Source organism: Grammomys surdaster, unplaced genomic scaffold (genome assembly GCF_004785775.1).
Source record: "Grammomys surdaster isolate TR1022 unplaced genomic scaffold, NIH_TR_1.0 174, whole genome shotgun sequence".
Taxonomy (NCBI): domain Eukaryota; kingdom Metazoa; phylum Chordata; class Mammalia; order Rodentia; family Muridae; genus Grammomys; species Grammomys surdaster.
In genome coordinates, this window is record NW_021604622.1 from 19,115,262 (window position 1) to 19,143,199 (window position 27,938).

The window sequence follows — 27,938 nt, forward strand, 5'->3', positions numbered from 1 at the left end:
GCAGAGCCGCACTCATGAGATCCACGTGGAGCAGGTTCCTGGGGTGTCTAACATTCACCGCAGTGGGACCCCTCTTAAATCCCGCGTAACTATCTAGTCTCTAGGACCAGAAGGAAGAGTCAAGTCATCTAATGGCGCCTAGGCAGGTAGGGAGGAGACCCAAGAGAAGCGCACGGCTCCAGGGATTCAGAGTGGATCTAGATGGTAGCTGGGATTCCGCGCGCCCGCCGCACTCAGTGAACGCAGAGGGCAGGGCTCACTAGGGGCGGGGCCGCGCATCCGGTGGGCATGGTCTAGGTGGTATTGGGAGAGGGCGCGGCCTGTGGGAAGCCCGAGCATGCTGTGGGCGGGGCTACGATGGGCGTAACCAGGAGTCTAGTAGGCGGGGTCTGGGTATAATTGAGAGCGGGCGCTCAGTCTCCGCAGGTTGGAGGAGTTTCCGGGGGTGGGGCCAGGTCCAGAGGAGGCGTGATTTTACTCGTGGAGGCGTGGCTATGTGTCGGGGGCGGGGCTTGAGGGCGGGGCGGACGGAGCCCAGGGGTAAGCAAGACCCAGGAGCTGGCGAGAGCCGGCCGCGCCTGGGGCCGGAGTGCTCACCGTTGCTGGCTTGCTGGTGATCCGCAGTTCCCCACCCCACCCCCGCTAGGACCGAGCGCCCCCGGCGGAGCTCAGAGGGAGGCAGGCGCGTCGCCAGCCCCTTGCCGGCCCTCCCCCAGCCCGGGAAGAATGTGCCACCAGCTGTTCTCCGCCCGGGAGCACTTCGCCCAGAAGTGAGGAACTTGGAGGAAGGAGAGACAAAGGCTGCTGTTGGGACAGAGGAGGTCCGAGACGCGGACAAAAGGTGCAGAGGAGCAGCAGCGACCGGGGGATGGCAGCGCGGCGGCTCCGCGGGCTGGAGTCGCCCCGAGGCGCACCGTGACACGCGTGGCTTCCCGGGACCTGCCGCTGCGCTGACTTCCGCAACTGGAGCCGTGCCGGGAAGGTGCGGGCGCCGGAACAATGGACAGCTTCTTTCCCGAGGTGAGTGGCGGGGAGGACCTGGCTGAGACCGAGACCGGGACCGACACATCGAGCGCGCCCCGGCGCCTGCGCGTCCCAGGAGGGGAAACTTTGTGGGAGTCTCCTGAAACCCCACTCCCTCCGCCGGCCCCGAGTCTCGGATGAGTAAGCTTAGGCAGGTTTGAGTTTGTCCTGCGCTCGCATGTCCCCGGGCGTGGGTGGCTATCTGACACTCCGCGCCAGGTGAGTCCCCGGGCGCCGGGTGGGGGAGAGCTGTGGGCAAGACGGCTCGGGTGCAGGAAACGCGGTAAAAGGCGCAGCCGGGAGGTGCCTTGCTCCAAGAAAGGTCTGGAACTTCCTTTGCCGAACGTGCGGGCTTCCTGTGGCTTCCAGAGGAGCCGGCTCACACTTTTGTGAGCCGGCCGGCTGGGTCCAGTCACTGCTTGCCCCGGCCTCATTGGGCCTTCAAGTCTGAGGTTCGGACTTTAGCAGCGCCGCTCAGGTCGGGTTTGCGGATAATTCCAGAGCACGAGACCGAATGATTCTGCTTTTAATGCCTTATTTTGGCAGATCTTGAATTCTAGTTTAAATAAAATTCGTTTAGGGCAAACAATGGTTATTTTAGAAGATGAAACCGATGCCCGCTTTAGGGTCTTTGAGGGCGAGACACCACAGTTACTTGAGACGGGACTTGAAAGTTTCCTTTTCCCCCTGGGATGGAGAACCGCTCTGGTTTCTTGGCACCGATTCCTTTCTTGGTTGTGTTTATTTAATAAATTCTGTTTAAGTTTTGAGGTTTGAAGTGGCTCAGAGTAAACTTAGCTGACTTGGGGGAGGCCTGATGAGGTTTTTTTTTTTTTTTCTTTTCTGAAAGTCAGGGTGCTGTTTTGTGAATCCAGGACAGTCTTGGAATGTTCCAGCAAATCAGAGTGGAAAGTTTGCCTCCGCTTTAGCTAACTTGGTTTATCAGAGTTAATTGGCTATAGTGTTTCAAGATCTGACGTTCACTTACCGTATTCTCAGACAACCACTTATAATGGCCACAGTGATGTATAAATGGTCGAATTGACTTTTACCAATGTGTTTGTCTCTGTCACCCTGAAAGGCATCCTGGAAAGAAGTTCACCATCCATCACTTAGAAGAAGAGAACTATATGGAAAACAGAGACCCCAGAAATATATAGAAAATAGAGACTCCTTAGCATTTTTTTAATTCGTGGGTTTTTGTTTCAAACCTGTACACAACAGTAAATTACCACTAGGCTGGGTTTTTAGTTGCTTTTATCTATAAGAAAAATGTGGTTTTGTCTCTAGGGAAAATAGTTCTTGACTTGGTGATCTTTTAGAAAATTTGTGTGTAGCTGTTGAGGGTCGACCAGATTCCCTAAGTCTGAGGACCAGTCTCCCCTAGGGTAGAATTCTGCCCTCTAGTGTGAGTGGCAGAAACTTCATGATAATATAAATGCCAAAGCAGTTCCTGGATCCTTGCCTCTAAGTTATGGGACTGTTAAGTAATTCCAAGAACTCCTTTGTACCTCAGTTCTCTGTGAGGCAAGCTCCGTGCTCGGATAACACTGAAGTTGTCTTTACTGATTGCCTGTTTCATTTTTCCTGTATCTAGTGAAAAATCTCAACCCAAAGATTAGTAAGTTACTAACCCAAGGTTGAAGAATGTATTTATTGGATACACAGCCCTTCCCCTTTGCTGCTGGTGGCTGGTATTTCTGGGAGTTAAAAAAAAATCTATGTATTTAAAATGCTTTTAATTTGCTGGCATGTTTATATTATCCTGATTTCTAGTGTTTATGTTATCATAGTGATTTCTACTCAGCTGTCAGCATTCTGTCCTGCACTTAACAGACAGGGCAGGTGAGAAAGCTAAACAGTGGTGTAGTGATTGGAGACACACTCCTAACATAGACCCTTTTACCTTAATGTCTTAGAACACCATTTTGTTAATTGTCCTGAGAAGGTATTCCTTTATCCTGTTAGACTGGAAAACACTGGATCACATAGTGTCTAGGGGCAGTTAGCTTATAGGGACTGATACAGTGCCCAAGGGCATCTAGCTTATAGGCCTTCGTTCACTCTGAGCAGTGTTCTGCTCTTTGTTAACTTTTCTCTGTGATTTAGAGATAGCGACTTGTTTGCTTGTTAGCCAACAATTTAAAACTCAAGCTAACGACTAAAAAATTAACTGAGCGAGGCCTTACACATGCGAGGCAGATGATAAGGAAGTAGGAAACACTTGTGACTCTCTGCAGCTGCTTCATAGACCACCTTTGACATTGGGGCCCAGGTACCTCTTTGCTGGAGGGGCGGTCTACGCCCATTGCACAGAGAGTGACTTTTCTGACCTTCACTCATTCGATACAGATAACCTTCCTCTCAACTTTCGACACTCAGAATGCCTGCAGATGTTCCTGAAGGCACCACAGCCACAAAACAACTCCCAGCTGAGCTGCCCTGAGAGAAGCAGTTGCCTCGTGGGTCTTAATTCCTGTGTGTGCTTCTTGTCCACACTTGCCTGGTTTTACTGGGATCAGGCATCCTGTTAGGGGCCAGTGGCCAGGGAAGCTTGCAAGGTTTGTGCCAATCAGCTGACACCGCTGCCTTCAAAATTCGCTCCGGGATTGGTGAAAGGGGGCGTGCCAAACTCCCCAGTCAGGTTTCAGTTTCTTCGTGGCCTTCATTAAGTTTTTATGGCTTCTCTTGAGTTAATGGTGTGCGCTCGCGCGTAGGAAAGCTTGTGTTTGCGACATTTCTTGTGATGTTATTAAAAAGTTGACTTCAGGCAGAAACTAGGTTTAGGTATGTCCGTAACCAGAAGCAATTACATACAATAAGACACACGCGCGCACATACACACACACACACACACACACACACTGTGATTGTGTCTGGAGTACAGTGGGGCGCCAAGCATTTCCAAAGAGCTTTTTATTTTAGGAATAGGTGTGGCATAATGGCTGTCCAAGTACAAGACCTTGTGGAGATTAACAAACACATAAACGGACACATTGATTTTCATAATAAATACACGGAGGTCGCATACACATACATACAAATGTAGAAAGCAGATATTAATGTTTCAGGAGGCAGCTTGTTAGTGAACATCTGGTAGATTAGCCTAGTTCTTATAGTCTGGTTCAGTCTGGCTTAGAAGAAATCTAGCCATAATGTCGTTCAGAGGAGGGCTGCAGGTATAAGTTAGTGGTAAAGGTCTGGAGTTTCAGACTCAACACCACACACAGACACACAAACATACGCACCACACATAGATATACAAACACATATACACCATACACACACACCATATGCACATATACAAACATACACACCCCACATTCACAAAAACATACTATATATACTCCTCACATATATATATATATATGTATGTATATGTATATACCATACACACAAACACACATACACCACACATATACAAACACAGCCATACACAGCACACACACAAACATACACTCCCCTCCTTCCCCCCCCCACTTAGCTTGGGAAGGCACCATGGCTTATTGAGAGAACATTTTAAGGTAGATATAGACCCCTCAAGCTCTTTCCTCTGTCCTCTTTGACTAGTGTATTCTTTGTGAATGGGAGAGAGCTAGTGACATTTCGTGTTAGAAGAAAATGGAGACAGTAGTATTTTCTGTTATCTCTTCCACACCTCATCTGCTCCTAATAGGTGAAGGAGTGCTAAGGACCTCTGTGTCCCACCAAATCTTGAGAGCTATTAGGTCTTTTGATAACAGTAGCTAGGTTCTCTCTGCCTTGTTTCACAATGAGGTTATAGTCTCTGGCCTTCTCTGAATAGTCCACAAGAATTTCCCTTGTCAAGTCTCCCCCCACCCCATGTCCAGGACAGCAAAGCTGGAAGAACAGCTGCAAGCAGACAGTTGTTCTAGTCCAGAGTACTTACTGACTGAGCTCTTGATTGGAGGAGGCCAAGAAAGCCTGCCTCTCCCACAGCACGTGGCCTGACGTTCTAGCTGTACATCTCAAAACCAAGCAGAAACCAGTCTGTGCCAGGCCTGAGGTGTTAAACCAGAGTGGTGGAGACACAGGGCCGAGTTTGCCTTTCCAGGTCTAACCTCGTTATGTGGCTTCACTCTTTTCCACTCAAACCTTGAACTTGCTCCTCTGCTCTTTTGACTAGTAGGGTTGATGCATTTCAAAAGTTTGGCTTCGGGTTGACTGATATTTTCACGTTAAGAATTTGCAGGGGAGTTGGAAGAGCAAGCCCCCAGGGAAGCCGGTGTGCGGCTTGGTACCGGTACCGATACAGGTACCGTTTCCCCTGCCATTCAAGCGCTGTGGAAAGGCCAGTGAAAGCTTCCCATTCTTAGCATCCGTCCACACTGTGCCTGCCGTTTGTGGGATCAAAGTATCTGAGAGATCCCTGTGGTCAGTCGGCTTTCCAGGGCTCTGACTGACAGTAAGTGGGCGTTCTAGTATCTGTCTTGCTCGGTTGTTAGGGAGATATGTGGTTAGCTTTACAAAGCATTACACGTGGTAGGTGGTGGATACTAGAAGTCAGAGATCAGAGCTACACTTAGAAGTTAAAAAAGAGGGTAGGGATGTAGCTCACTGGGTGAAACCCCGAGTTAGGTCCCCAGGTCACTTAAGACAGGAGGTAGTGGCTGATGCCTGCAGTCCTAGAACTCAGGAGGTGCAGAGAGCAAAGTCAAAGCAGGAAGATCATCTTCAGCTTTGTAGAAAGTTGGAGGGCGCCCTGATGCATGAGATACCTGTGTGGAGGACGGAGAAGTGGTGAAGACAAGAATGGAGGAGGGGGAGGAGGAAGAGGAGGAAGAAGAGGAAGAAGAGGAGGAAGATGAAGAAGAAGAAGAAGAGGAGGAGGAGGAGGAAGAGGAAGAGGAGGAAGGGGAGGAGGAAGAAGGGGAGGAGGAGGAGGAGGAGGAGGAGGAGGAGGAGGAGGAGGAGGAGGAGGAAAAGAAAAGGCCCTGATGCTGAGTGAAATTCCAGTACATGTGGCTGTTAGGAAAGCCTGAGACTCAACCCAGATTGCTTCCTGGGCTGCTTGTATTGATTTGATTTATTTTTTTTCTTTCAACCTGGAAACTTCTGGAAAATTCTGCATTTCCAGAATTTCATCTAGATGATAGGCTGTCCTTACAGCCATTCCAGGGTGACGTATCGATCCCAGCGGTTTTCAAAAGCCTTCTAATCTTGTGACTCTCTTCCCAATCTCCACCACATGAGTTCTTGCCTTCTGCTTGCTTCTGTGTGTGCAGAGTGAGTGGACGTCCTGCCTGCCCAGTCTGCCCAGTCCAGCAGTTCACAGCCAGCTCCCCACTTTCTCCCCTGAGCCTGTTCTCTCTCTCCTCTTGGGCTTTGGAAGAATTTGTTAACTGGTGACTTTGTATACTTTATATGACTTCCCCCTTCTCAAGTGAGTGAGCTGAACCATGACAGGCTAGAGGTCTTATGTATGAGTAAACTCTGCTGCCCCGAGTGCATAGAGAAGACAGTCCTCAGGGTGGGAGTTGACCTTTCAATAGGAGGGAGTTTCTTCCAAAGGACAGATTAAAATGTGTGGTGTGTGTGTTTGTATATATGTATATATATGTTTATGTTTGTATGTGTATGTATGCATGTGTTTTGTTTTAGGACAAAGTAAGAGATGAAGGGAGAAGTTTCTGACCTTTCCTTCAGTCAGGAGACACTAGTTTTTTGAGAGTTTAACACCACACATTTGTTTTGTTTTGCTTTTTTAGACGTGGGGGTTGATTTTTTTTTTTTTTTTTCAATAGAGGGTTTCTCTGCGTAGCCCGGGCTGGCCTGGAACTTGCTCTGTAGACCAGGCTGGCCTCAAACTCACAGAGATGGGATTAAATCCATGCACCATCCAGCAAAGCCACAGGTTTTGATGATAATCACCTCCCCTCTGTCAACTCTTCCTTAATCCACCCCCTGCTTTCCTGTACACCCAACTTTGTGTCTTTGTAAGAATCTAATTTAATTATATATGCCAGAATCATCAATATTACTTTATTGTGAATTTGTGCCATTTCTTTTTTTTAAAGATTTATTTATTTTATGTATATGAGTACACTATAGCTGTCTTCCGACACATCAGAAGAGGGTATCCGATCCCATGGTTGTGAGATGGTTGTGAGCCACCATGTCGTTGCTGGGAATTGAACTTGAGACCTCTGGAAGAGCAGTCAGTGCCTTTACCCTATGAACCATCTCTCTAGCCCCTGTGCCATTTCTTAAGGCAAGTCCTTTTGTGTTCCCAGCCTTCCTGATCCTTCCTGTGTTCCTGATCACCTGAGATAGCACCCAGGGCCCATTGCTTACTAGGCAAATGCTCTACCTCGGAGCTGTGCTCCAACCCAGAGCAAGAATTTCCTTTGTTTTCCATACCTTTCAGTGCTATTTTTTTAAGAAATGAGGACAGAGGTTATCCACCTAAAAAGTCTATTTTGAGATGAGCCTGTGACTGGCTGTTCGTTACCCAGAGAATAATATAGACACAACCATGTTTGGGGATTGCACATTTTGGGGATTTCCTTTCTAGCTTTATACATTTAATTTTTAAAAAAGATTTGCATTTATTTATTTATTTATTTTGGTTTTTCAAGACAGATTTTTCTCTGTGTAGTCTTGACTGTCCCAGAACTCAATCTAGACCAGGCTGACCTCGATCGCAGAGATCTGCCTGCCTCTGACTCCTGAATGCTGGGATTACAGACGTGTACCACCCCCGCCTGGCAAACCCACGTGCTTTGACAATATTTACCTCCCCTTCATCAACTCTACCTTAGTTCATTTCCTTACACATCCAACTTTGTGTCTTTTTTTTGTTTGTTTTTTAAATCCTTCAAGATCAGTTTTGTGTCGGTGGATATTCTTGGCTCTGTGTGGTCGTCTACTGGAGTGTGGTTGCTTTACCAGGGGCTACATCCTGTGAGAAAACTGCCCCTCCCTCTCCCAGCAGCTAGAAATTGTCAGTGCTTCCGTGACTAGGGGTGGGATTGTGTGCCCGGCCCCTGGCTCCATGCTGGGATTTAGTCTGTCTTGGGCTTGAGCAAGCTTTGTACGTGTTGTCACAACCGCTATGAGCTCATCTGTGCAGCTACCCCCATCTGTCCAGAAGATGATGTTTTCTTTTAGTCATCCGCTGCCTTGGGCTCCTGCACTCTTTCCACCCTTGTCTGCAAGGTATCCTAAGCCTTAGGAGTGCAGCGCAGCCTATGTGTGCCCCTAAGGGCGCCTTGGCCAGGAAAGGGCCTCTGTGTTCATCACCAGCTACTGCAAAAACAAACTTCTGGGATGAAGGATGAGACTTGCATGCACTGATCTCTGAGTAGCGTGATTAGTCATGAGGAGTCAGTTTAATCGCTTGTCCATTCAGCAGCCTGATACTAGTAGATTCTCCCCTAGGACCTATGACCCATCATCTTGTCATAGCTTCTTAGCCTGATCATGGGGCTAGGTGACAGTTTCATCCTGTGGAGTGTGACCTAGGTACAATTATGAAGTGGTTGATGGGACTAGAGAGGTGGCTGGGTGGTCAAGATCACCGGCTGCTCTTCTAGAGGACCAGGGTTTAATTCCCAGCAACCACACGGCAGCTCAGAACCATCTGCAACTCCAATTTCAGGCAGTCCTACGTCATCTTCTGGCCTCAGGAGCCATTGCACACATGGGATGCAAATATATACCTATAGGCAGAACAGCTGTATACATAAAGACTTAAAAAAGAGTGGTTGGTTACTCCCATGGGGCTCATGCCGATGATGAGGATGAGGATGATATGATGGTGGTGGTGGTGGTGGGCGTGTGTTCGTAGGCCAGGCACTATTGTAGTTTGAAGGATTTGTCACTCTTCTCCAGGTAGCTTGCAAACCTTGCAAACACTTCCCAGCACTCTGAAAGCTAGGCAGTAGGGAAAAGCTTCCAGGTCTTGTACCAGCCTGATTTAGCCATATTCTGTGATTCCAGCAGGTACCGTCCTCAACAATAGGGTCTTACCATCAAGTTCTGGAGTGTAACCAAGAGCAGCGGCCATAGTTGTAATGTTTGGGGGGGGGGGGTCCGTGGGACCTCACTGGCCAACAATTCCAAAACAAGCAGCGTATATCTGACGTTGGGTCTTTTATGGTTAGCCTCTAGTGTCTGGCAGGGGCATTAATGCCCTGCTGTGGGAGAATGCCATTTAAACTTTGTATGTTTGAAGTTCCTATAGCAGTAGGTTTAAGTAAGTCATTTTCAAGGTGTCCGGTGGTATTTAGCCCTTCCTCTACTCTGTCTTCCACATCCCCAGCCTAATTTAACCTTCTTCCTCCATTATTACTTGTTAACCCTTTATACTAAGGCATTCCATCTCCCTTCCTTTGTTTTTATTTTTGTGTATGGTATGCGTCTCTACAGATGTCATGTGGATGTGAACACACCATAGAGGCCAGAAGAAGGCGCTGGGCCCCCTGTAGATGGAGTCATACCCAGTTGTGAGCTAGACATGGGTGCTGGGAAGCAAACTTGCCTCCTCTGGAAGTATAGCAATCACTTTTAACTGCCACACACAGTTAACCTCTCAGTCTCCTACGACACTTCCTTTATTTGAGCGTGCAGGCCTGAGTGGTACTATGTCACAGCACATGTTTAGAGATCGAGACAGTTTGTGGAAGTTGATTCTCTTTCAACCATGTGGGTCCCGGGGTTTGAACTCTGATGGACACACTTGGCAGCAGGCACCTCTACCCACTGAGCCATCTTGTAGACCCGTGTAAATGTGTTCATTTCTTTGTTCTAATTTTTAAGGTATTTTTTTTTTAAAAATACTTTTTTTGCATGTTTCACATGTAATTTCCTTTCTTACAGAGATAAACTTTTGTTTCAAATTCTTTTAAAAAGTGAGGTTTGAAATGGAACAGCTATTCTATTGAATATAGTTCTATTGTGAGTTTTGGGAGAAGGTTCTATAATATTACTTTTGAGTGACACTTACACCAAGGAACTGTTTTGAGTGCAGATTTAAAGTTATCATTGTTTTCTAGCAAAGACCAAGATTTGCATTTTGTTTGATGAACTGCTGTCTTTTGTTTGTTTGCTTGCTTTTGTGATATTCACAGCATTGTGGGAGGAGGTCCCCAGTACAAGGAGGCATTTCCAGGAGTTGGGTCTAACTGCTGTAGCTCTGCCTGTTCTTTTGGCGGGCATATCAGTTCCACAGCCCTTTTTAGGGTGTCACGAGCTGTCTGCTTTCCTGACAGCACATGGGCCTCTTTTTGGTACCTCGCTCATTGCACGCCTGCCTGCTTATTTCTTGAAGATGAAATTTTGCAGGCATGGATGTGTGCGATCAAAGGGCTTACCCAATTTTACTTGGGCTCTCTGACTTCATAAGCTTAATGAAAAGTGTCAGTTCACGTGTAGGAGGCACGGATGAGCCACTGGCACGATGTATTTACGACCCGGGGGCTTTTGTAGCTTCTCATTAGAATGAGTGAAACGTACAATCTGGTGGGGGAAGTAAACACAAGGTCCTAGATTTATGCTTCCTCATCTGGCTCTTCAGGTTTTTTTTTTTTAATTAACAGCAAAGCTCTTGATTGATATACCCTTCTCCCTGTCTGGGAGTGATTACTCGTGTTCAGTTGAGGTCAAAGCATCACAGGCACCATGATAGATAATTTCTGGGTATATATGTTTGAAGAATTGTTTATGTAGCCTTCTTTTAGTTTTCTTTCCTTCTCTGTACTATCTTATGGGCAAGAGTTGTATCGTGGTTGCAGTTTTAATTTAGGGGCTTAGTAAACATATGATGAGTGTGTGTGTGTGTGTGTGTGTGCGTGTGTGCGTGCGTATGTGTGTGTGTGTATTACGTATATATGCACACACACATGTGTTGGGAGACCTAGGTGTGTTTAAGTTCATTACTTACTAACTCAGAAAGTCTTTCTCTGTACTCTGAAATCAAAGTGTCGAGACATCCTACATCTGACAGAGCTACCATTGTCTTTGCTGAGACTCGGCTCCTGCTCATTTCCGCCCACACGTTGTTGTACAGATGTGACCGCAGAGGACTCAGCAGGGTGAAGGGCGGCTGGTCCCCAGCCCTCACCTTGACTGGTCTCATTTTCCCGGTGCGTAAGAGGGCAGCCACTCTTACAACCCACATGTGCATGTGATACACTAACAAGTCCCAGAAACCAGAAACCCCCTGGACTGGTTTCCGTAACTGTTGTCTCTCATTAGAAGATGTACTGGTATAGGCCAGAACTAAGGGCTGAGGTAGCTTTCTAGTAGTTTCCAGTCTCAAATTTCTGGGTGTATTCAAGTGTACCTTCTTTTCAGGTCTTTCCAACTCCAACGTCCTTGACATTGCTGGCGTGGGCTACTACCCTATCCATAGTAGGGCTTTTAGCTTCCTTGCTGACCTTTCATTTACTGGGTGTCAGTATCCCCTACTCCCTCATTGTGACAACAAATGTTTCCAGGCTCTTTTTTCCACAGAGAACAACTGTCAGTTAATTGTCGTATAAGCAATGATTCCCTAATGTTTGAGGAATAGGCAATAAGTATCTTATATCCTGAGCACTTGGTGAAGAGACCCATGGGGGGACCAGATAGTACCCATGCCAGTGTCCCCTGACACTAAGGTACCACAGTGTTGCAGATTAAACTCAGTGGCATGCTTCCAGCCTTTCCTGGGGGATGTGGGACAACCACACCATATCAGTATTGCAGTTTATTCTGTGTGGGGCTGCGTTTGCTCGCCCTTGGGTGCCAGCCTTTGTGTTTGCTTTTACATTTGCACCCTATGGACATTTGAGTCACGTGTGTTAATTCCTGTACAGCTGGGCCTCTGCCCCGGGCGTCTTCTTGTTCCCCCATGGGTCCCTTCACCAGTCTTTTACTTACATCCTGTCCCTCGAGCACTAAGAACTATCACTTATGCTGAGCAGTTACCGGACTGTTGTTCTCCGTGTGAAAAAAGGGTCATGAATCTGCTCAACCAGCTAGCGGTGTAGCTTAGCGGTAGAAAGCCTGTCCAGCCTGGTCAGGCTCTAGGTTCAGTCCCTATTGCTGCAAAACATTTTTTATAAAATGCTTCAGGGTACAGGAGGTCCTTCCTCTTCGTTGTCACCTGGTATCCCTGCTGGTGACCTTTTACATGACAATAGTTCAGTATCAAAGCTGAAGTTCAGCACCAAAATGATAGTTCACGTGGGGGCAGAGACCTCACTCTGTTCCCTGGTTTCATAGACTCTCCTTCCCTCGTGCACACATCGATAGGCATAGCTCTGAGCTGTGTTTTCCAGGGTACATACAGCAAGGGCTTCACCACCCAAGGGCTTCACCACCCAGTGTCTCTGAGGAACACTTTTCAACAGTCCCTCTGGGACTCCTTATCGTCCCTTTATCCCTTTCTTCTGTCCTCCCATTTTCTCTCTCTAAACTCTTGTCACCTTAGATAGTCACATAAATGAATCCAGACGGAACAACACATAAGCTTACTTATGGTTCTGTTTTGAGACAGTCTCATGGAGCCCAGACTGACCCGGAACTCACTGCCTTGCTGTGTAGCCAGAGATGACCTTGGACTCCTGATTTTCCTGCCTCCCACTTCCCAGTGCTGGGCTTACAGGTGTGTGCCTCTGACACCCGTGACTGCTGAACCTGGGAGCTTGGCTTCTTTCACCCATTGCCCTTTGACAGGCTTTCAAGGAGTATAGCTGCAGTTTGTCCTGGATTAGCGTTGCGTATAAGCGGCCTTCAGACACATGTTAACCTCAGCTGCTGCTGAGACTGACGGTTGCTTTTCTGTTCCCCTACTCTTTGTCTCCTGGCTCTTCAGAGCTCACATTTCATACCTGTAAGTGTTACTGTGAAAGAGCTATTCGATGTCTAACTTTATTTTTCAAATGATTTTTTTTAATTAAATTTAGCTTTAAAAAAATGAGCTGTGGTGTATAACGTGTGCTGCTTGGCACACACGTGCTGTGGTACAGATGCAGAGGTGAGGGGGTGTCTCTGTGGACTCGGTTTTCTTCATCCGCCTGTGTGTGGGTCTGGAACTTGGGTTGTCATGTTTACACAGCAGGCACTTGTGCCCACTGAGCCATCCCTCTGGGCCTACATTTTCTCAAATACTTCAAAGTACATTTTCTGTTAGAATGCTTGGTCATCATTTTACAGTGCAGAAATTCCTTGTCTGAGTTTCCCTCATCTGGGACAGGTTCATCATAAGGCGCAATGAATTTGTGTGGCCAGGCTCTTGGGGTTGGGCCCAGGTGTCCTCAGTGTCATAGCCCCAATCCAGTCCAGTTCCACATGATGTGACCAGTTCAGCAAGTGCCTTAACTGCCGTTTGCCGTGCACGAGACATCACTGGACCCAGAACAAAGTGCACCAAGGCATTTCTGTCCCCCAACAGTGGTCACAATCGGATCAAGACAAATAGGGCTTTTTTTTAAAAAAAAAAACAGGCCTTCAAGGACATTCAGACTTCCTTTGGGTGAGGCATTGTTCTAGTGGCAGTGAGGGCTTACCCTGGTGAAATGGTTTGGCGAGAAAAACTAGACTGTGTGACTGACGGGCTCCACCCACGGCCTTGGCACTCTGCCGGGAGCCACGGCGTCTAGCAGTGTGCGCTCCACTGGCAACCTAGGCAGCTTGTGAGTAAGGTGCTTCTGAGGGGAGGATGGGCAAGAGCTCAGGGGATTCTCCATGTTCCTCTCACTCTGCACCTTACCTGTGTGGGAGGAATGGCTGCTGACAGAGCCCACTGTAGAATCTAGGGGAGCAGTGTCTCTGGGGGTCTCTTCCTAAACAGGGGTTTTTCGTGCCACTTCCGGCTTCTGGACCATGCTTTGAGAAGAGCTATGTTTGGTGCAGAAGACAAAACTAAAGAAAACTTTGAGGAGAGACAAACCACACAGGAGGGCATGCTGTCTAAAGCTTTTCGGTGTCTCAGGTGAGGGCCACCTCATCCGCAGGCATGGGGCTGTCCCTGTCTTTTTCAGTCCTGTGCTGGGACTCTGACCTGCCTGCTTCCTTCCTGTGTGTTCTTGAGCCAGCGTGCTGTGCCTCCTCCCTTGACGCCTTCATCTTGCTCTCTTCTCCTTGTAATCAGGCTGTGCAGGGATTGGTCCCAGCCCTGGGGGAACACCGTGTGTTCAGTCTTGCCACCTAAGTTGAGTGCTGAAGTCAAGGCCAAAGAGTTTCCCCACACACCAATCTTCTCTCTGGGTCACTCCGATTTGTATGAAGAGTGGGCACTTGCTGTTGTTTGTTTTTCTGAGTGTGTGTGTGTGCCTGTGCTTGTGCCTGAGTATGTGCCTACATATGTGATGTGTTTGGTGTCTGGGCAACAAGACTGTAAGTCTGTGTATACCGTTAAGTCATCCCCTGGGATGTGTGAGAGATTGGTTTTAGGACTACATTTTGTCCCCCTTGGACAACAAAAGCCCTCGTGCTTAAGCCCCTTCATATAACTGTACATAGCCCCCCTGTTTATAAAATGTGCGTGCTGTTTTTCATTTATGCTTTTTAGGTCGTCTTAATTAGAAAGGTCTGTTTTTCACCTATAGTAGGCAGAACCATTGACTACAGAGGGCCAACTGTACGTGTCATAAATGTGCCTCTTTTCGGGTTACTATCGCTGTGATGCATCTTGGGGAGGAAAGGGTTTACTTGGCTTATTATACACGCATAGAGGAAAGCCAAGGCGGGAACCCACACAGGGTGAGGACCCGGAGGCAGGAGCTAATGCAGAAGCCATGAAAGGGTGCTGCTTCCTGGCTTGTTTCTCATGGCGTGCTCAGCCTGCTTTCCTGTAGGAACCAGGACTGCCAGATGTAGAACCTTCCCCTCTCAATCACTAATTAAGACAGTGTTCTACAGGCTTGGGTATCGGTCAGTGTTATGAGGGCTTTTGACAATTGAGACTCCCCTTCTCTGATGACTCTGGCTTGTGTCAAGTTGACATAAAAGCCAGCACAGTGCTTATGGGTGTATGTGTGTGTGTGTGTGTATGTATGTATGTATGTATGTATGTATGTATGTATGTATTCCTCGTTCCTGGCCAAGGCAGCCACAGCTGTGAATGTAGGATGGAAAGTCACCAACGCTGTGTCTCCAAGGACTTTTCCTCACTCAGATCTAGTGAACTCACCCCTTGCTATAGAACTTCAGGCTCTTCAGTAGGCAACACCTTGTGCTGCTTGTATTTTTCTGAGAAGATAAAATTCAGAAGGGCACCTCCCCGCCAGTTCCCACATTCTTGTCTTGGTAGGATGGGGGACATCAGAAAACTGTTTTGACTGCCGTAAGATCTGTGTTTCCTAAAAGTTTTTGTAAGTCAGGCAGCATCTCAAAAGTCGGTGCCAAATTTCAACTTCAAGGCCCTGAAGGTCAGGCAACCGCCGTAAATTTTGGCATTGGTTCTCTGCAGACCCTGAGAGCCACGGAAGGTCTCCTTTCTCTCCCAGCATGAAGCTTTTTCAGCTGTAGCAATTTCCTTCTGGCCTTGGGGCAGATTTGGTAAATTAACTTTCTGTGTGGTATAGGTTCTAAACCCATGTGTCGTCAGGCTCTCCTGCACAAGCCAGAGAACCCATTTTACCTGTAAAATAGTTTGAAGCTGGAATCCCCCTCCTCAGCATCTCACGTATCTTAGGCTGGCCTGAGTCACTTCAGGTGACAGACACCTCCTGATCATCCATCCTGCCTTCACCTCCCAAGTGCTGCTGTTATGGGTGCCCACCACCACACCTGGGAATCGTGGCACTGGGGAAGGGTTTCATCCACGCCAGGCAGGCCCTCTAACCTCCATCTCCAGGTCTATTAGTATTATTTTTTCCCTCGAGAGGCCAAGAGAAAGAGAGCATCAGGAAACTGTACAGTTGCTTTCGTTTTTAATCAGTGTGCAGTTTACAATTATTGCTTCCCTCTGCCCATCAGATGCTTCTTGTTGGCATTGTCGTGGAAGTGACAGGCAGCTGTCTCCCCAGATCTTCTTCTTCACCAGGGCTGGACAGAAGTTGACTTAAGAAAGTATGTCGATTGTTTTAATGAAACCATTCTGGAAAACGATCCTGCTTTCACAAATGCGAGATTTAAAAATCACCAGAGGCCTGCGTTTAGATAAACTTCTCAACGATGATTGCCAGTGAACGTTATGATGCCCGGTAGATGTTCTTCTTAACAGATTTTATGTTTTAAAGCTGCCTTGGTGGGTAAGAACACTCTGCAGCCGTGAGGACCAGAGTTCACCTACATACAAAGGCGGGCGTGGTAGTGCGTGTCTGTAACGCCCATAGTGCCAGGCAGACACAGGTGGAACCCTGAGAGCTCTCCGATTACACAGCCCAGCCGAAATGGCAAGCTTCTCCTTTGAGGCAATAAGGTGGGAAGCCATAAAGGAACACCTCATATGCTGCTCTGGTTTGTGTGTGCACTGTTGGCCCTCACTCCTCTGAGGTTTCCTCACAGCCTCGAACCTCTCTTGGTTTCTGCTCTCTCTACCGTCTCTGGTACTCTCCTGACTTTCGTTGCTCCTGGCCTCTGCCTCTGTAGTCTCTAGCTGCTGTTGAGCTGGAGTCTCCTGCTCTTTACTCAACTATTTCAGCCTCACTGGAAGTCTCTTCCAGGCCTCCAAGGCTAGGCTGAAGTCTCTGAGTGGCCTGGACTGTAGCTCAATGGTTAGACAGCTTGTCTTTCACGTCTGAGGCCCCACATATTGCCAGAAAAGAAAAACGAATGTCAACAGTAAAGAAACCGTTGGAGTCTCTTGAGTGTCCACAGCTCTTCTGGAGTCTCCCCTAGCACACAAGGGTTTAAAAACAGCCAAGATTGCCTTGGATGACCAACTCCAAGGACTGGCTGCTTAATTAGCAGCTCCTATAGCCTTGGTGAAGATGTCAGGGATGAACTAGTGTTTGCCGCCATCCAGGATGGTCCTTCACAAGTGGGAGCATCTTCTACAGTCCAGACAGACTTTGCTAATCTTGGCAATCACAGTGACAGCGGCTTCTGATCCTCGGTGACTGCTTGGCTCTGCTCTTGAGCAACTGCCTCCCTGGTGGGGTGGGAGATGGGAGGTTTGGGAGGAGCCTTGACAGCTTTCGATCAATCACTTCAACTGCCTGTTCACTTCACGGCTTCCATGAGAAATCAAAACAAAACCATAAAGGACTATTTTATAGTGATTTAATATTCAGTTAGCAGTTTTTTCAGCTAACTTTTTCTAAGGCTGGATCAGTCTACGTTTCAGTGGTTTTTGTGGATAATAGCAGTTCTCGATCTGCAGTGATTCGCAGTGGCGTGATTGAATTTAGCAATATTTGAAGACAGTTGTGGTTGTTGGCACAGATGTGGGAAGGGAGTGCTGGTATCTGCTGGGTAAGAAACACACATGTAGCAAGCATCTTGAACTGCACAGGACTGTGCAACAGTGCACACTAGCTTGGTTCAGATGTTTCCTAAGTCCCTACTCTTTTCTGCTTTGGTCTCTTGCTATCTCAATAAAAACATCCTGCTGAAGTAATTTCCCAATTTCCCAGAGTGTTTGTGTGCATGTGTGTGTATTATATCATCTTCAGACTCTTCAAACTTTAATATTATTGTTAATATATGAGGGTATATTTCTAGATCTATGGATATCTTAATTCTCTTTATTTCTAAACTGATTCTTGTGATAATTGTGATTAGGTGAGCCATAACATTACTTTTGTCTGGCTCTTGAGGACACAGATTTGGGCACAGAGCAGCACCAACTGGGAAGTGCTTTCTGAGGAGAACAAAGGATACCAGAGTAGCATCGGCAAGCTCCATTCTTCTCACTAGAGTTTTCTGTTTTATTTGTTTGTTTGTTTGTTTGTTTTGGCTGTTTGCTTATATTGTAGTTACTTACCAAACACCTAAGTTACCAACCCTGACCATGGAAGAGGCAGGCACTTCAAGTGTGGCCAGTGTGCCCTGTTGGCAAGCCCCGCCCCTTTGCTTTTGCACGTCTCTCTCAGTTTTGATGAGTAAGTGTGTGATTTTTCCTTCTGCTTGCTTTTCACCAACATGGTTTTATTGCCAGCCAGCCTCAGTAATGAATCACTTGGAAAGGCAGCTGACTCTGGCAACCCTCTTGTTTGCTAAAAATAAGAGGAAGATGACTCCCAAGTTCACACCCACATTCACTCCCAAGTTCACACCCATAACTGCTTTCATCAAGTCCTCAGGCAAGAGGCAGGCAGACTAAGTTGGAGCCTCTTAAGTCCCTCTCCCCCACCCACCCCGTTTAATTTGTGGCTTAGTGGGAGTTCTTTCTATATTTATTTCTGCCTGGTTTCTGTCCACCAGGAGAAGACTATAATAATTTAATCTTTTTTTTTTTTTTCAAAAAGAAGACTGTGTGGTGTGCCCGAGCATGTGCGTGCGTGCGTGCGTGCGTGTGTGTTGGCATGTGCTTGTGGAGGCCAAAAGAGGGCATCAGATTCCCTGCAGTTTGATCACAGGCTATGAGCCACCAACATGGGCACTGGGAACTGAACTCATGACTTCTGGAAGGAAAGCAAGCGCTGTTAACCACTGATTCATCTCACCGGCCCCTAATCTGATATTTCCTGATAATGACGTTGCAAAGTGCTACAGATGAGATACCTTTTTAGATAAACTTTAGAATCACATGTTTTATATATCGTTTTGTGTGTTATATTAGCTTCTTTTATGTTGCTGTGATAAAATACCCTGATAAACATAACTTAGTGGCGAAAGGGGGGATTTTTAACATTCCCCCCCCCCCATAGAGCCTGTCATGGGGAGGAAGAAGTGTAGAGGCAGGAAGCTGGCTGATGACATTGCATTTACACCCAGCACAGCAGAGGAAGCCGTGCTATCAAACCTCGAAGCCCAGTCCCAGTGACAAACTTCCCTCTGGTAATGCTCCACCTCCTAAATATTCATGGAACCTTCCCAAACAACACCAGTAGCTAAGGGCCAAGTGTTTAAATACATGAGCCTTGGGGGGAATTTTATATTCAAAGCACAACAGATATAATTATACTTAAAAAAATAAAAACCCTCCTTGAAATCCAAGTGGGATATTTAGTTTTTTTAGACCGTGAGTCAGCATACAGCTTTTGAATCAAAACAAGTTTCCCTAGAGGATGATTTCCCAGTATAGAATTCAGATCGCTGGAGATAGTGCATGCTAGAATTCTGGGTTTGACAGGTTGCTTATGAAGCTTCAGCCAGGACGTCTTCATCCAGGCTGAGACTTAACACTTAGGGACCACCACACCATTCAACCAAAACAGAACATGCTACAAGTATTTATTTACTAGCCATGTTAAATCCAGGCTAGTGATAGAAGTGGTTTATTGCTTCCCTCTAGAGATCATGGAGGTCAGTATGGATCATTGGTACCCTGGGACCTCTGGCAGGCTCTGAGGCAAAGGTGGCAGTGGATGCTTGGATGTTTCTCACTTGATACTACATGATGGGCAGTTGGGACAGCTGGGAATGCCAAGCTCATTCCATTGACGAACTGACGCCGCTTGGAAAGTCCCCCAGTTGATCTAGAAACCAAGCATCTTGTAATAAGTAACAACACTCAAAACAGAGGCCATCTGGGAGGACCTTTTCAGTGCTGTTCTGCATGCTAAGTCCTTTATATGCAGTGTCTGCACACTGGGCACCATTGCTTGTCCCAGGTGGAGCCAAGTACCTTGTCAGATCACATAGTTCTCTGGAAACTTCTAGTCTTTTGGCTCCTCCGTGAGCCTCAGTATGGTCATTTCTTTGGGTTCTCATGACAACTGGCTTGCCAGTCCCCAGGACCCATGGCACAGCTACACTGTCTGGGGCCCCTTTTTTGTGCTCTAGGATCTCACCCTAAGTAATGGGTCGATGCCAAGATTATTTTCATAGCTTGGGTTCCAGCTGAGGCTGTTTTGTCTGAGAGTTCTTCAACTCTCTGAGACTAGACACTTCATTTACAAATAGGCAAGACAAAACCAGCAGAGCAGCACAGAGAGCGTGTCTGCAGATCAGTGCTTTGGATAGGCTCTGTGTTGAAGAATTCCCTGCTCCTAAGAGATAATGGTTCTGGGATGTGTTGATTTGCCTGTTAGTAGGCCACTGTCTGGTAGAGACTTAACTATATTGGACATCAGGCTGTCTGAGGAATGGCCCCATGGGCTTGTAGGTGTTCTGGTAGAATCTCATGGGAGTCTTCTGGGGAGTTGTCTCTAGTTAGAAACACATGAGCTGGTAGAGAAGGGAAGTCCAGGCCAGCAGGTAGGAGCAGCAGACACAGTTGGCAGTAGGTGGGCTTTGTTAGCCTCTGCTACCTATAAGTCAGGTAATGGACCATGTTCTTTGTCTACTTCCTGTTGTAACTCTAGCAAGAACATTATCTTCAAAATATTCGGTTCAGTTCCCAAGAACCCCGATGCAACTTTAGGCCTCTGTTGTTAGTAGCTGATATTCCTTAGCTTTCTTGATCCATTTTGCAGTGGAAGTCGCTCTTGCTGGATAACTTCTTCCTGGGAGGAGCCCAAGCTCACTAAGAGTGCTGTGTACTCCCTGGTCTTAACTGAGATCCTGTAAGAGGCACCAGCGTTCACCCATGTGACCACGATCAGGCATTTTGTTGTACGGTGCCGTTCCTTGTGGTGGTGTTGCTTTTCTTTTAAAGGACTTTATTTATGTGTGTGTGTACATGTGTGTTTTTGTGGGTACCTATGGTGGCCAGAAGGGGGTGCATTGCACAGGACTTACAGGCAGTGGTTAGCTACCTAATGTGGGTGCTGAGACTAAACTTGGGTCCTCTGCAAGAAAAGCAAATAGTTTTAACTACTAAGTCCTCTCTCTAGCCTCCCCCTTTTGAGTGGGTGTGTATGTTGTCTATGTACATGCTCATGTGTGTACACACATGTGGAGAGGCCAAAGGTCTATGTCGGGTTCCTTCTCTTGCCCTCCATCATATTTTTTGAGACAGGGTCTCTTACTGAACATAGCCAATGAACTCCAGAGATCTTCCTGGGTCCCCCTCCGCCATGCTTGCACAATGAGCATGTTACGACCTAAGCCATTTCTCCACCCCCATCCTGTCCTGTTTGGAACCACCTCAGCAGCTGCAGCCAGAATTTATCTTCTCCTTCTCCCACTCTGTGGTTAGACTTTGCTTTGTCTATGGTGTTTGGGACCCTGGTTCCTCCCAGCTATGATCTGAATTTACTGCACATCTGTCCTAACAGCTGTAATTTGCAGAAGAGGCTTAGTTCCATGTCTGCACTCCAATGCCATGTTACACACCTGTCCACTCCTTCCAAGCTCATGACCCGAGGCTGGTGCTACTCTATGCTGGACCATCTTTCCAGGCACCTGAGTCTCTGGCCTTCTACTGTCTGTCCCCATCCTGGAATCCTGTCCTTCAGCTGAGCATGTAGCCTGTGGTGCAGTTTTTCAAAAGATAACCTTTAGTCATGAACGGTGAAAGAACGTCCAATCAGGGTGAAACTTGGAATGCGTTGCACGGCTGTGACTTTGAGGTGGCGGGCTGCACAGGGAGAGGCAAATGGCTGCAGTCTGAACCGTTCGTAAGCGGTTCACATCCAACAGGCCTCCATCCCATCCAGAGTTTCAAGGATTACAGTCCGTGCGTGCCCCATGGCGAGTCAGAGGAGACTTAACTAAGACTCAAGATTTTGATATTTTTTGCTCTGTGTGTGTGCATGTATGAGAATGCATGTATGTGATATGCGTGCGTGCGTGCGCACATGTGTGTGTGTGTGTGTACATGTAGACTCACTTGTCTGTGGGAGTGCATATGGAAGCCCGAGGTCAACTGCAGATGTGTCTTCCTCTGGTATTCTGCACCTTGTTTATTGAGTTTGGGTTTGTTATTTGGGTTTGTTTTTCATTAATCCTGACCTTACCAGTTCTGTGACAGTGGCTTGTCACTGAGCCTAGCATCCTCCTCACTGTCTTCCCAGTTTATAGGAAGACAATCATCTACCACACCTGGTTTTTGCGTGGGTCCTGGTGATCTGAATTCAGAGGCTCTTAGTGCCCCCCTCTCGTTTAGATTTTTAAGATACAACGGCAAGAGTTTTGAGATAATATGCATAGCTTCTTGTGCATCTCTGAGGTGATGCTCCTGTCCATCCTGAGTGTGAAATGGTTTGCTTCATAACAGGGGCGACAAGCTGTTCACGTTCAGGTCTTGATGGTCATCAGTTAAGAAGGAAGTGCTTTGAGAAGTGTAAGCTCTCTTCTGGACAACTTTATAGACACCAAAGTGAAGGAGACACACCCCATCACCCCCCCACCCCTACACATACCCCTTGTTTATTTGAGAAATAAACAGAATTTCCTTTTGTGGTTGGCAGGTAGCCAGAAAGTGTGCCTATAGCTCAGGAATCATCAAAAACAAACTAACGGAAAAAGCCTGACATGCTGGAGGCTGAAATTCAATATGAGGGAGGAGGTGTGTGTGTGTGTGTGTGTGTGTGTGTGTGTGTGTATGTTCACCCACACGTGCACGTGCTGGGGGCAGGGTGGCAGATGAGGAGCGTCTGGAAGCTTTAACCCTTGGCACTATAAATAGAATACTTACTTGGCTGGCTCAAATACAGACGTTTGAAATGGAATTTATCCTGCCATTTGGTGAGAATTAAGGTATGACTCAATGTCCTGTACCCAAGACTGGCCCACATTCGTACCCACTTTCCTTTCCATCTGAGCCAAGTTTAATTAAAAGCAACACTTGACAAGTCCATTAAATAACTTGAAACACTTCCCTTCAAAACCCTACCATGAATGGGGCCATTATACACAAAACAATGCCCCTTTAAAAACCTGAAGTGAGGGCCAGACTATGCAAAGCGCTGGATAAAGGGGGGGGTGCAAATCCCAGCCCACACAAACTGAACCAGGAGCTCAGGAGGGTGAGGGAAGGGAGCCAGGCTGTGTGCAATAAGGAGCAGTGGGGACTGTGGCAAACAGACCTGGAGAATTAGAGTTTTCTGTTGCCAGGCTTTCTAGGTTCCAAGAAGAGGCCTCGGATTGTGTGACGCTGACAGGTGGTAAAACAGGTTTTGGTTTTTAGTAGGGCAAACACTCTTAGGCTAGAGTTTGCACAGGAGAAAGGAGTGGCATAGTGGTACTTGAGTTAGCATTTGTTTACTGTGCTTGTGACTGTTTGGAGCTGAGTTTGGGGATAGGTCCCTGTGTCATCTGGATTTTCAGCACCATCTTTACAGCACCAAAACTCAGGTCATCTGTGGATAGAAACTGGATAGCTTCGTTCTGAAGGCAGAAATGTTATATTTTCCTGTTTTAAGAGTTTATGGCCTCCCTCCCTTTTCTAGAGGTAGGAGGTTTGGAGTGATTCCAGGGAAGCAACCAAAGCATTCACAGACTTACCACTGCCCCATCTGAAGGTCACCATGACTCCAGGCACAGGAGCCTAGCCCAGCCTCCACGTGTGTGACTCTGGTTTTATGTTGATTTCAGCACTCATCTGAGGACGCTGGTGGGTAGGAATGTGCAGATTTTCTTTGACATAGCCTCACAGAACACTCAGAAGTCATTTTTATTGGCTTTAGTTTTGAATGATCATCACTATTCCATTCTCTCCATTAAAGGTAGCAGAAATAAATTTCGTGTGCATGCCGGAGCCTCCTGTCTGTCTCTGCTCCTGTATATGACCCAGGGGACAGCCTTGGGTATAGTTCATTAGACACTGTTAAAATTTAAGGTTCCTTAGGCACCTTTTAAAATTTTTTTTAAAAAAGTGTTTTGGTTTTTGGTTTGGGGTTGTTTTTTTTTGTTGTTGTTGTTGTATTTTTCTTCCCTCCCTCCCTCCCTCCCTGTCTCTTTTTTCTTCTATCTCTTCTTGTTTCCTTCCTTCCTTCCTTCCTTCCTTCCTTCCTTCCTTCCTTCCTCTTTCTCTCTCTCTCTCTCTGTTTTCCTTTCTATCTGTCTTATTATGAGGCAGGGTCTCTGGCTGGCTGGGACTCGCTGCTCTGACTCTGCTGGCTGGCCATGAGCCTCGGGTATCTGCCTGCCTCCCCTTCCTGGCCTTTGTATTACACGCACATGCTCCCAGGCGCGGACTTTTTTAAAAGACTAGGATGCACTTGTGCTGAAGCATGTTGACTGAGCTGTTTTCCCAGCACTAGAGATGGATTTTCAGCCTCAGCGTCTCAGAAGAACCGACGTCTCAAGACCCTGAGGTGGTGTGGCTACACACTCCCCTTAGCTTCTTCCCTCACCTCCGTTCCTTTTCCTCCGGACTTCCTTCTCAGAAGCTCCTGTGTGGAAACACCACAGCAAGACTTTCTCAGTTCCCGTGCTAGTTAAATTGAAAAATCCAGACCAGCAATAGTATGTTTGCCTTCTTCCACACTGAAGTTGTGTATTCTAAGTGTTGTTTTTTTATAGATGCCTTTGTCATTTTATGTAAATGTCTTATACAAACATTTTAGTATTGTCCCATAGGCATTTTTGGATATGGTAGCCTCATTTAGGGTTGAGTGGTGATTGTCTCCCTGCGTAAGCCCTTTGAGTGTTTCCAACGTGTCATCCATCTAACAGTGGCTTGCTAGCACTTAGTGTCTCTGCGTCTTTCCTTTGGTCCTCACTGTAGTCTCTGATAGTCTTTCTTTCTGTACCTCCATTGGGCTTCTTGGACATTCCATTCTCTGTGGACTCCTTGGCCAGCTCAGTCTCTGTCGTTTGAGACACAGTGTTGCTTAGGGATGGGGTGTGTGTATCCACTTTGAATCCTCCCGTGTCATTTGATAGAGAGCAGAGACAAGAAGAGTTGTCTGAAATGCTGACATCGCTCTGATTCTTGAACATCAGTGACTTGCCTTCTCTGAATGAGCTGGGGGGCTTGAGGGGAGAGCAGAGGAGCCAGGAGATGTGTCTGCAGAAGGACTAAGAGTGGAGGAGGCACCAGGTCCTCTGGATGAGGGGTTGTGGTGAACAGAAGGACCCTTTCCTAGCTTGGCAAGCCAGTGATGGTAGAGAGTTCAAGATGGAGACTGGAAGTGTGAAGGGGGTTGGGGCTGTGCTGGCTTTTGACATGCAGTCCTAGGGAGTTAATGGTCGAAAGTGTGGTGTGAAGTTGGTGGATGTGTAACAGTGATTGTCTTCCCTCTAGACCACTGGGGTCTGGTGGGGATAAATTACTGTCAGGACAGTGCCTGTCGTCACTTTTATTTGGGTCAGCCGGCAGCCAGTGCTATCCAGTAAGTACAGCCAGGGGGGACTGGTAAGGGAGAGAGAAGGGTGAGGGGTGGAGGGGGAGGTGGATAGTAAAGCGTTTCCTCACTCCATGGGTCAATGCCAATACAGTAGACTTTTCTTCACATTCATGAAGTCCTAGGAGGCCCTGCGGGTGTCTCTTTCCAGTGTGCAGTATGGCAGGTTGGCCTTGCATCCACCCGATGTCCTCAAGTCTGTACTCACCAGGGCTTACCTTGTCAGTAGTGGCTATGTGTGTATGACATCATCACCTTTTCAGAAAAGCTAAGTGATCTCTTGTTTCTGATTAGGATCTTGGGGATGGCCCAGCTTAGTCTAGTGACACTCTTTTATCATCTTCATTTGACCTGGACGATTCTAAGTAGGAAGGTAGATTCCACTGTTGCTGGGTTATAACAAATGTTAAAGTCCCCAGACAGTAGCTGTCATCCACACGTTGTCTGTATGTGGGTCACACACGTGACAGTTCCACAGAGACAACCAGTTTCTTTGAAATCAGGAGTTGAATTTCTTGGTCCCAGCATTAACGGTTTTATTTTCTAAAGCAAACTACGAACGACTTCATGCCATTTGGCTCGAGAGATCCAAGAAAGATATTTGAAAGTGGGTTGCATTTAAGCTAAACATCTTTTTGTTTAGCAGAGCCTAGAATGGAGCTTTCTAGTTTTGCTGAACTTAGAAATTAGTGGAGGAACGAAATAGGCCTCTTACCCTGGCCAGAGGCTGTTCATGAAGTGAAGCAAGAATTGGGTTTCACGAGGCAGCTCTGGTTGCGGTGAGAGCAGCTGGCCTCATGGTTGGGTGAATATTCCTTGGGTTTCTTCTTCATTCTGCTTTCTTGCTGCCTGTCTTATTGGGTGTGGGAAGGACAACTGGGGTGGGGGGATGGGAGGGACTGTCTCCAAGGACAGACTCCCACTGTAGACTCCCACTGTTTGGGGAAGGAGGGCTTCAAGGTCAGAGAGATTAGTACCCTCAGTCGCTATAGTAAGCTTTCAGAAAGTAACTAGACAGACAGGAGGTTTATCCTCCTGCACAGTGGGTACATGGAGTCCTTTCCTGAAGGTGTTTCTCATAGAGGCTTTGGTACCAAGTATGCAATGGTTAGCTCCTAGGCCACTGTCTTCTCTGGAGAGAAGAGATTTCCAATGTTAACCTACAGCTTTCAATAGTCATTGCTTCCTACGGAGTGTGTCACAGATGCAGGACTCAGCAGACACACCAGCCAGTGCTTTAGGTGGATTTAGTCAGACTAACTCATCATTGCCAAACAGGTCCTTCTTTTCAAACCTGTCAGCTTTCAGGATGGGGGACCTTTTTAATAAAGTTCCCTTTTGAGATGGTTCTATCTGGACTCAAATTTTCTTTCCCTGTGCACTTTATTGTGGCCTCTTCCTGAAATGAGTAGGTTTTGTTTTGGACTAAACTCATCGATGGACTGTAGTTTGAACAGTCCCCCCTGCCTGGCCCCGGGCTGTGTGGATTGACTTCTGCTTCCCTCACGAGGCTTCCTAGCTGCTCTGAGGAGCACAGATTTTTCCTATCTTTTGTAAACTAGGAAAGCTAAGGGATAGGGAGTGGTTGGAGGGGTATTGTGTGTAGCTGTAAGGTTGGACCTGCCTCGGCACCATTAATTTTATGATATGTAAATTATACAGCAATAAAACTATTTGAAAAAGAGAAAGAGAGAGGGAGAAAGAAAGGAAGGAAGGAAGGAAGGAAGGAAGGAAGGAAGGGAGGAAGGAAGGGAGGAAGGAAGGAAGGAAAGGAACCCCAAACTCACTCTACCACCTGTTAGCCCTGGGACCTTGGGCGAGTTTCCTCTTCTCAATCTTCATTCCCATATCTGTGAAATGGGAGCATATAGTGACTCATTCACTAGGTGTAGTAAGAAGTAAAGAAGTTAGTGGGAGGGAAGTGCCCAGACCAGCGCCCAGCCCATAGACACTTTGTGTGTTGTACTTAGGGCCATTCTCCTTGGTCACCCAGCCAGGAGGGAATTCTGAACAGCAGGATTCTGAATGTCATGTTACTGCTGTTGGATTCTATGCTCCTCTTGGCCGTGACTCAGTGCCCGGCTGGTCATGAGGATTAGATCAATATTTGTAGAATGAATGAACACATTTGGAATTTTAGGTGGTGGTTTGCCAGGCAGAAAGAATTTGCTGAAAGGTAAAAGCATACCTTGGGACGCATGAGAGAAATAAAACAGCAGGTCAGCGCTCTCTCGAGAGCCTTGCATGCCTCAGTGTGGACTGAGAAAACAAACAGCTCCTCAGACTAGTCAATTTTCTGAGCATCCGTGCCCATGTGGAAAATGTAGCTTCATGATGGTCGGGCCCGGGAAAGCAGTAAGGAGGTGGAAATTCTTAACCCTCCCCCCACCAGTCTTTCAGACATCTGGTCTACCATTGGGACAGAGTTATTCAGGTGGTGTGCTTGATTGCCAGACTCCATAGTGCTCACTGGCATTTTCACAAGGGTGTTCCTGTCATTATTGTTATGTATAGATATGAACTTTAGAAATAGGTGAATCTCCTCTGTTTAGATGCTTGGGAAAGCGAGTTGAGCCCAATGATTGAGGTCTTTGTGGTTAGTAAAAGTCAATCTTCTGGTCAGGTGGCAGTGTGGGCGGGGTTAGGTTTACTGCGTTCTTGGATCTGTGCTCTGAATCCTTG

At 47.1% G+C, this 27,938-nt stretch overlaps 1 protein-coding gene across 1 annotated transcript in view; it reads left to right on the plus strand.

The window, feature by feature from the left end:
- The first annotated feature begins 984 nt into the window (after positions 1-984).
- Myo10 (myosin X) overlaps positions 985-27,938 on the plus strand; it is a 199,174-nt gene continuing 172,220 nt past the window's right edge. The window contains exon 1 of the mRNA XM_028767572.1: positions 985-1,020. Within this exon, the coding sequence (XP_028623405.1) occupies positions 1,000-1,020 (21 nt within the window). The 5' untranslated portion in view covers positions 985-999. The remainder of the gene's footprint in view (positions 1,021-27,938) is intronic.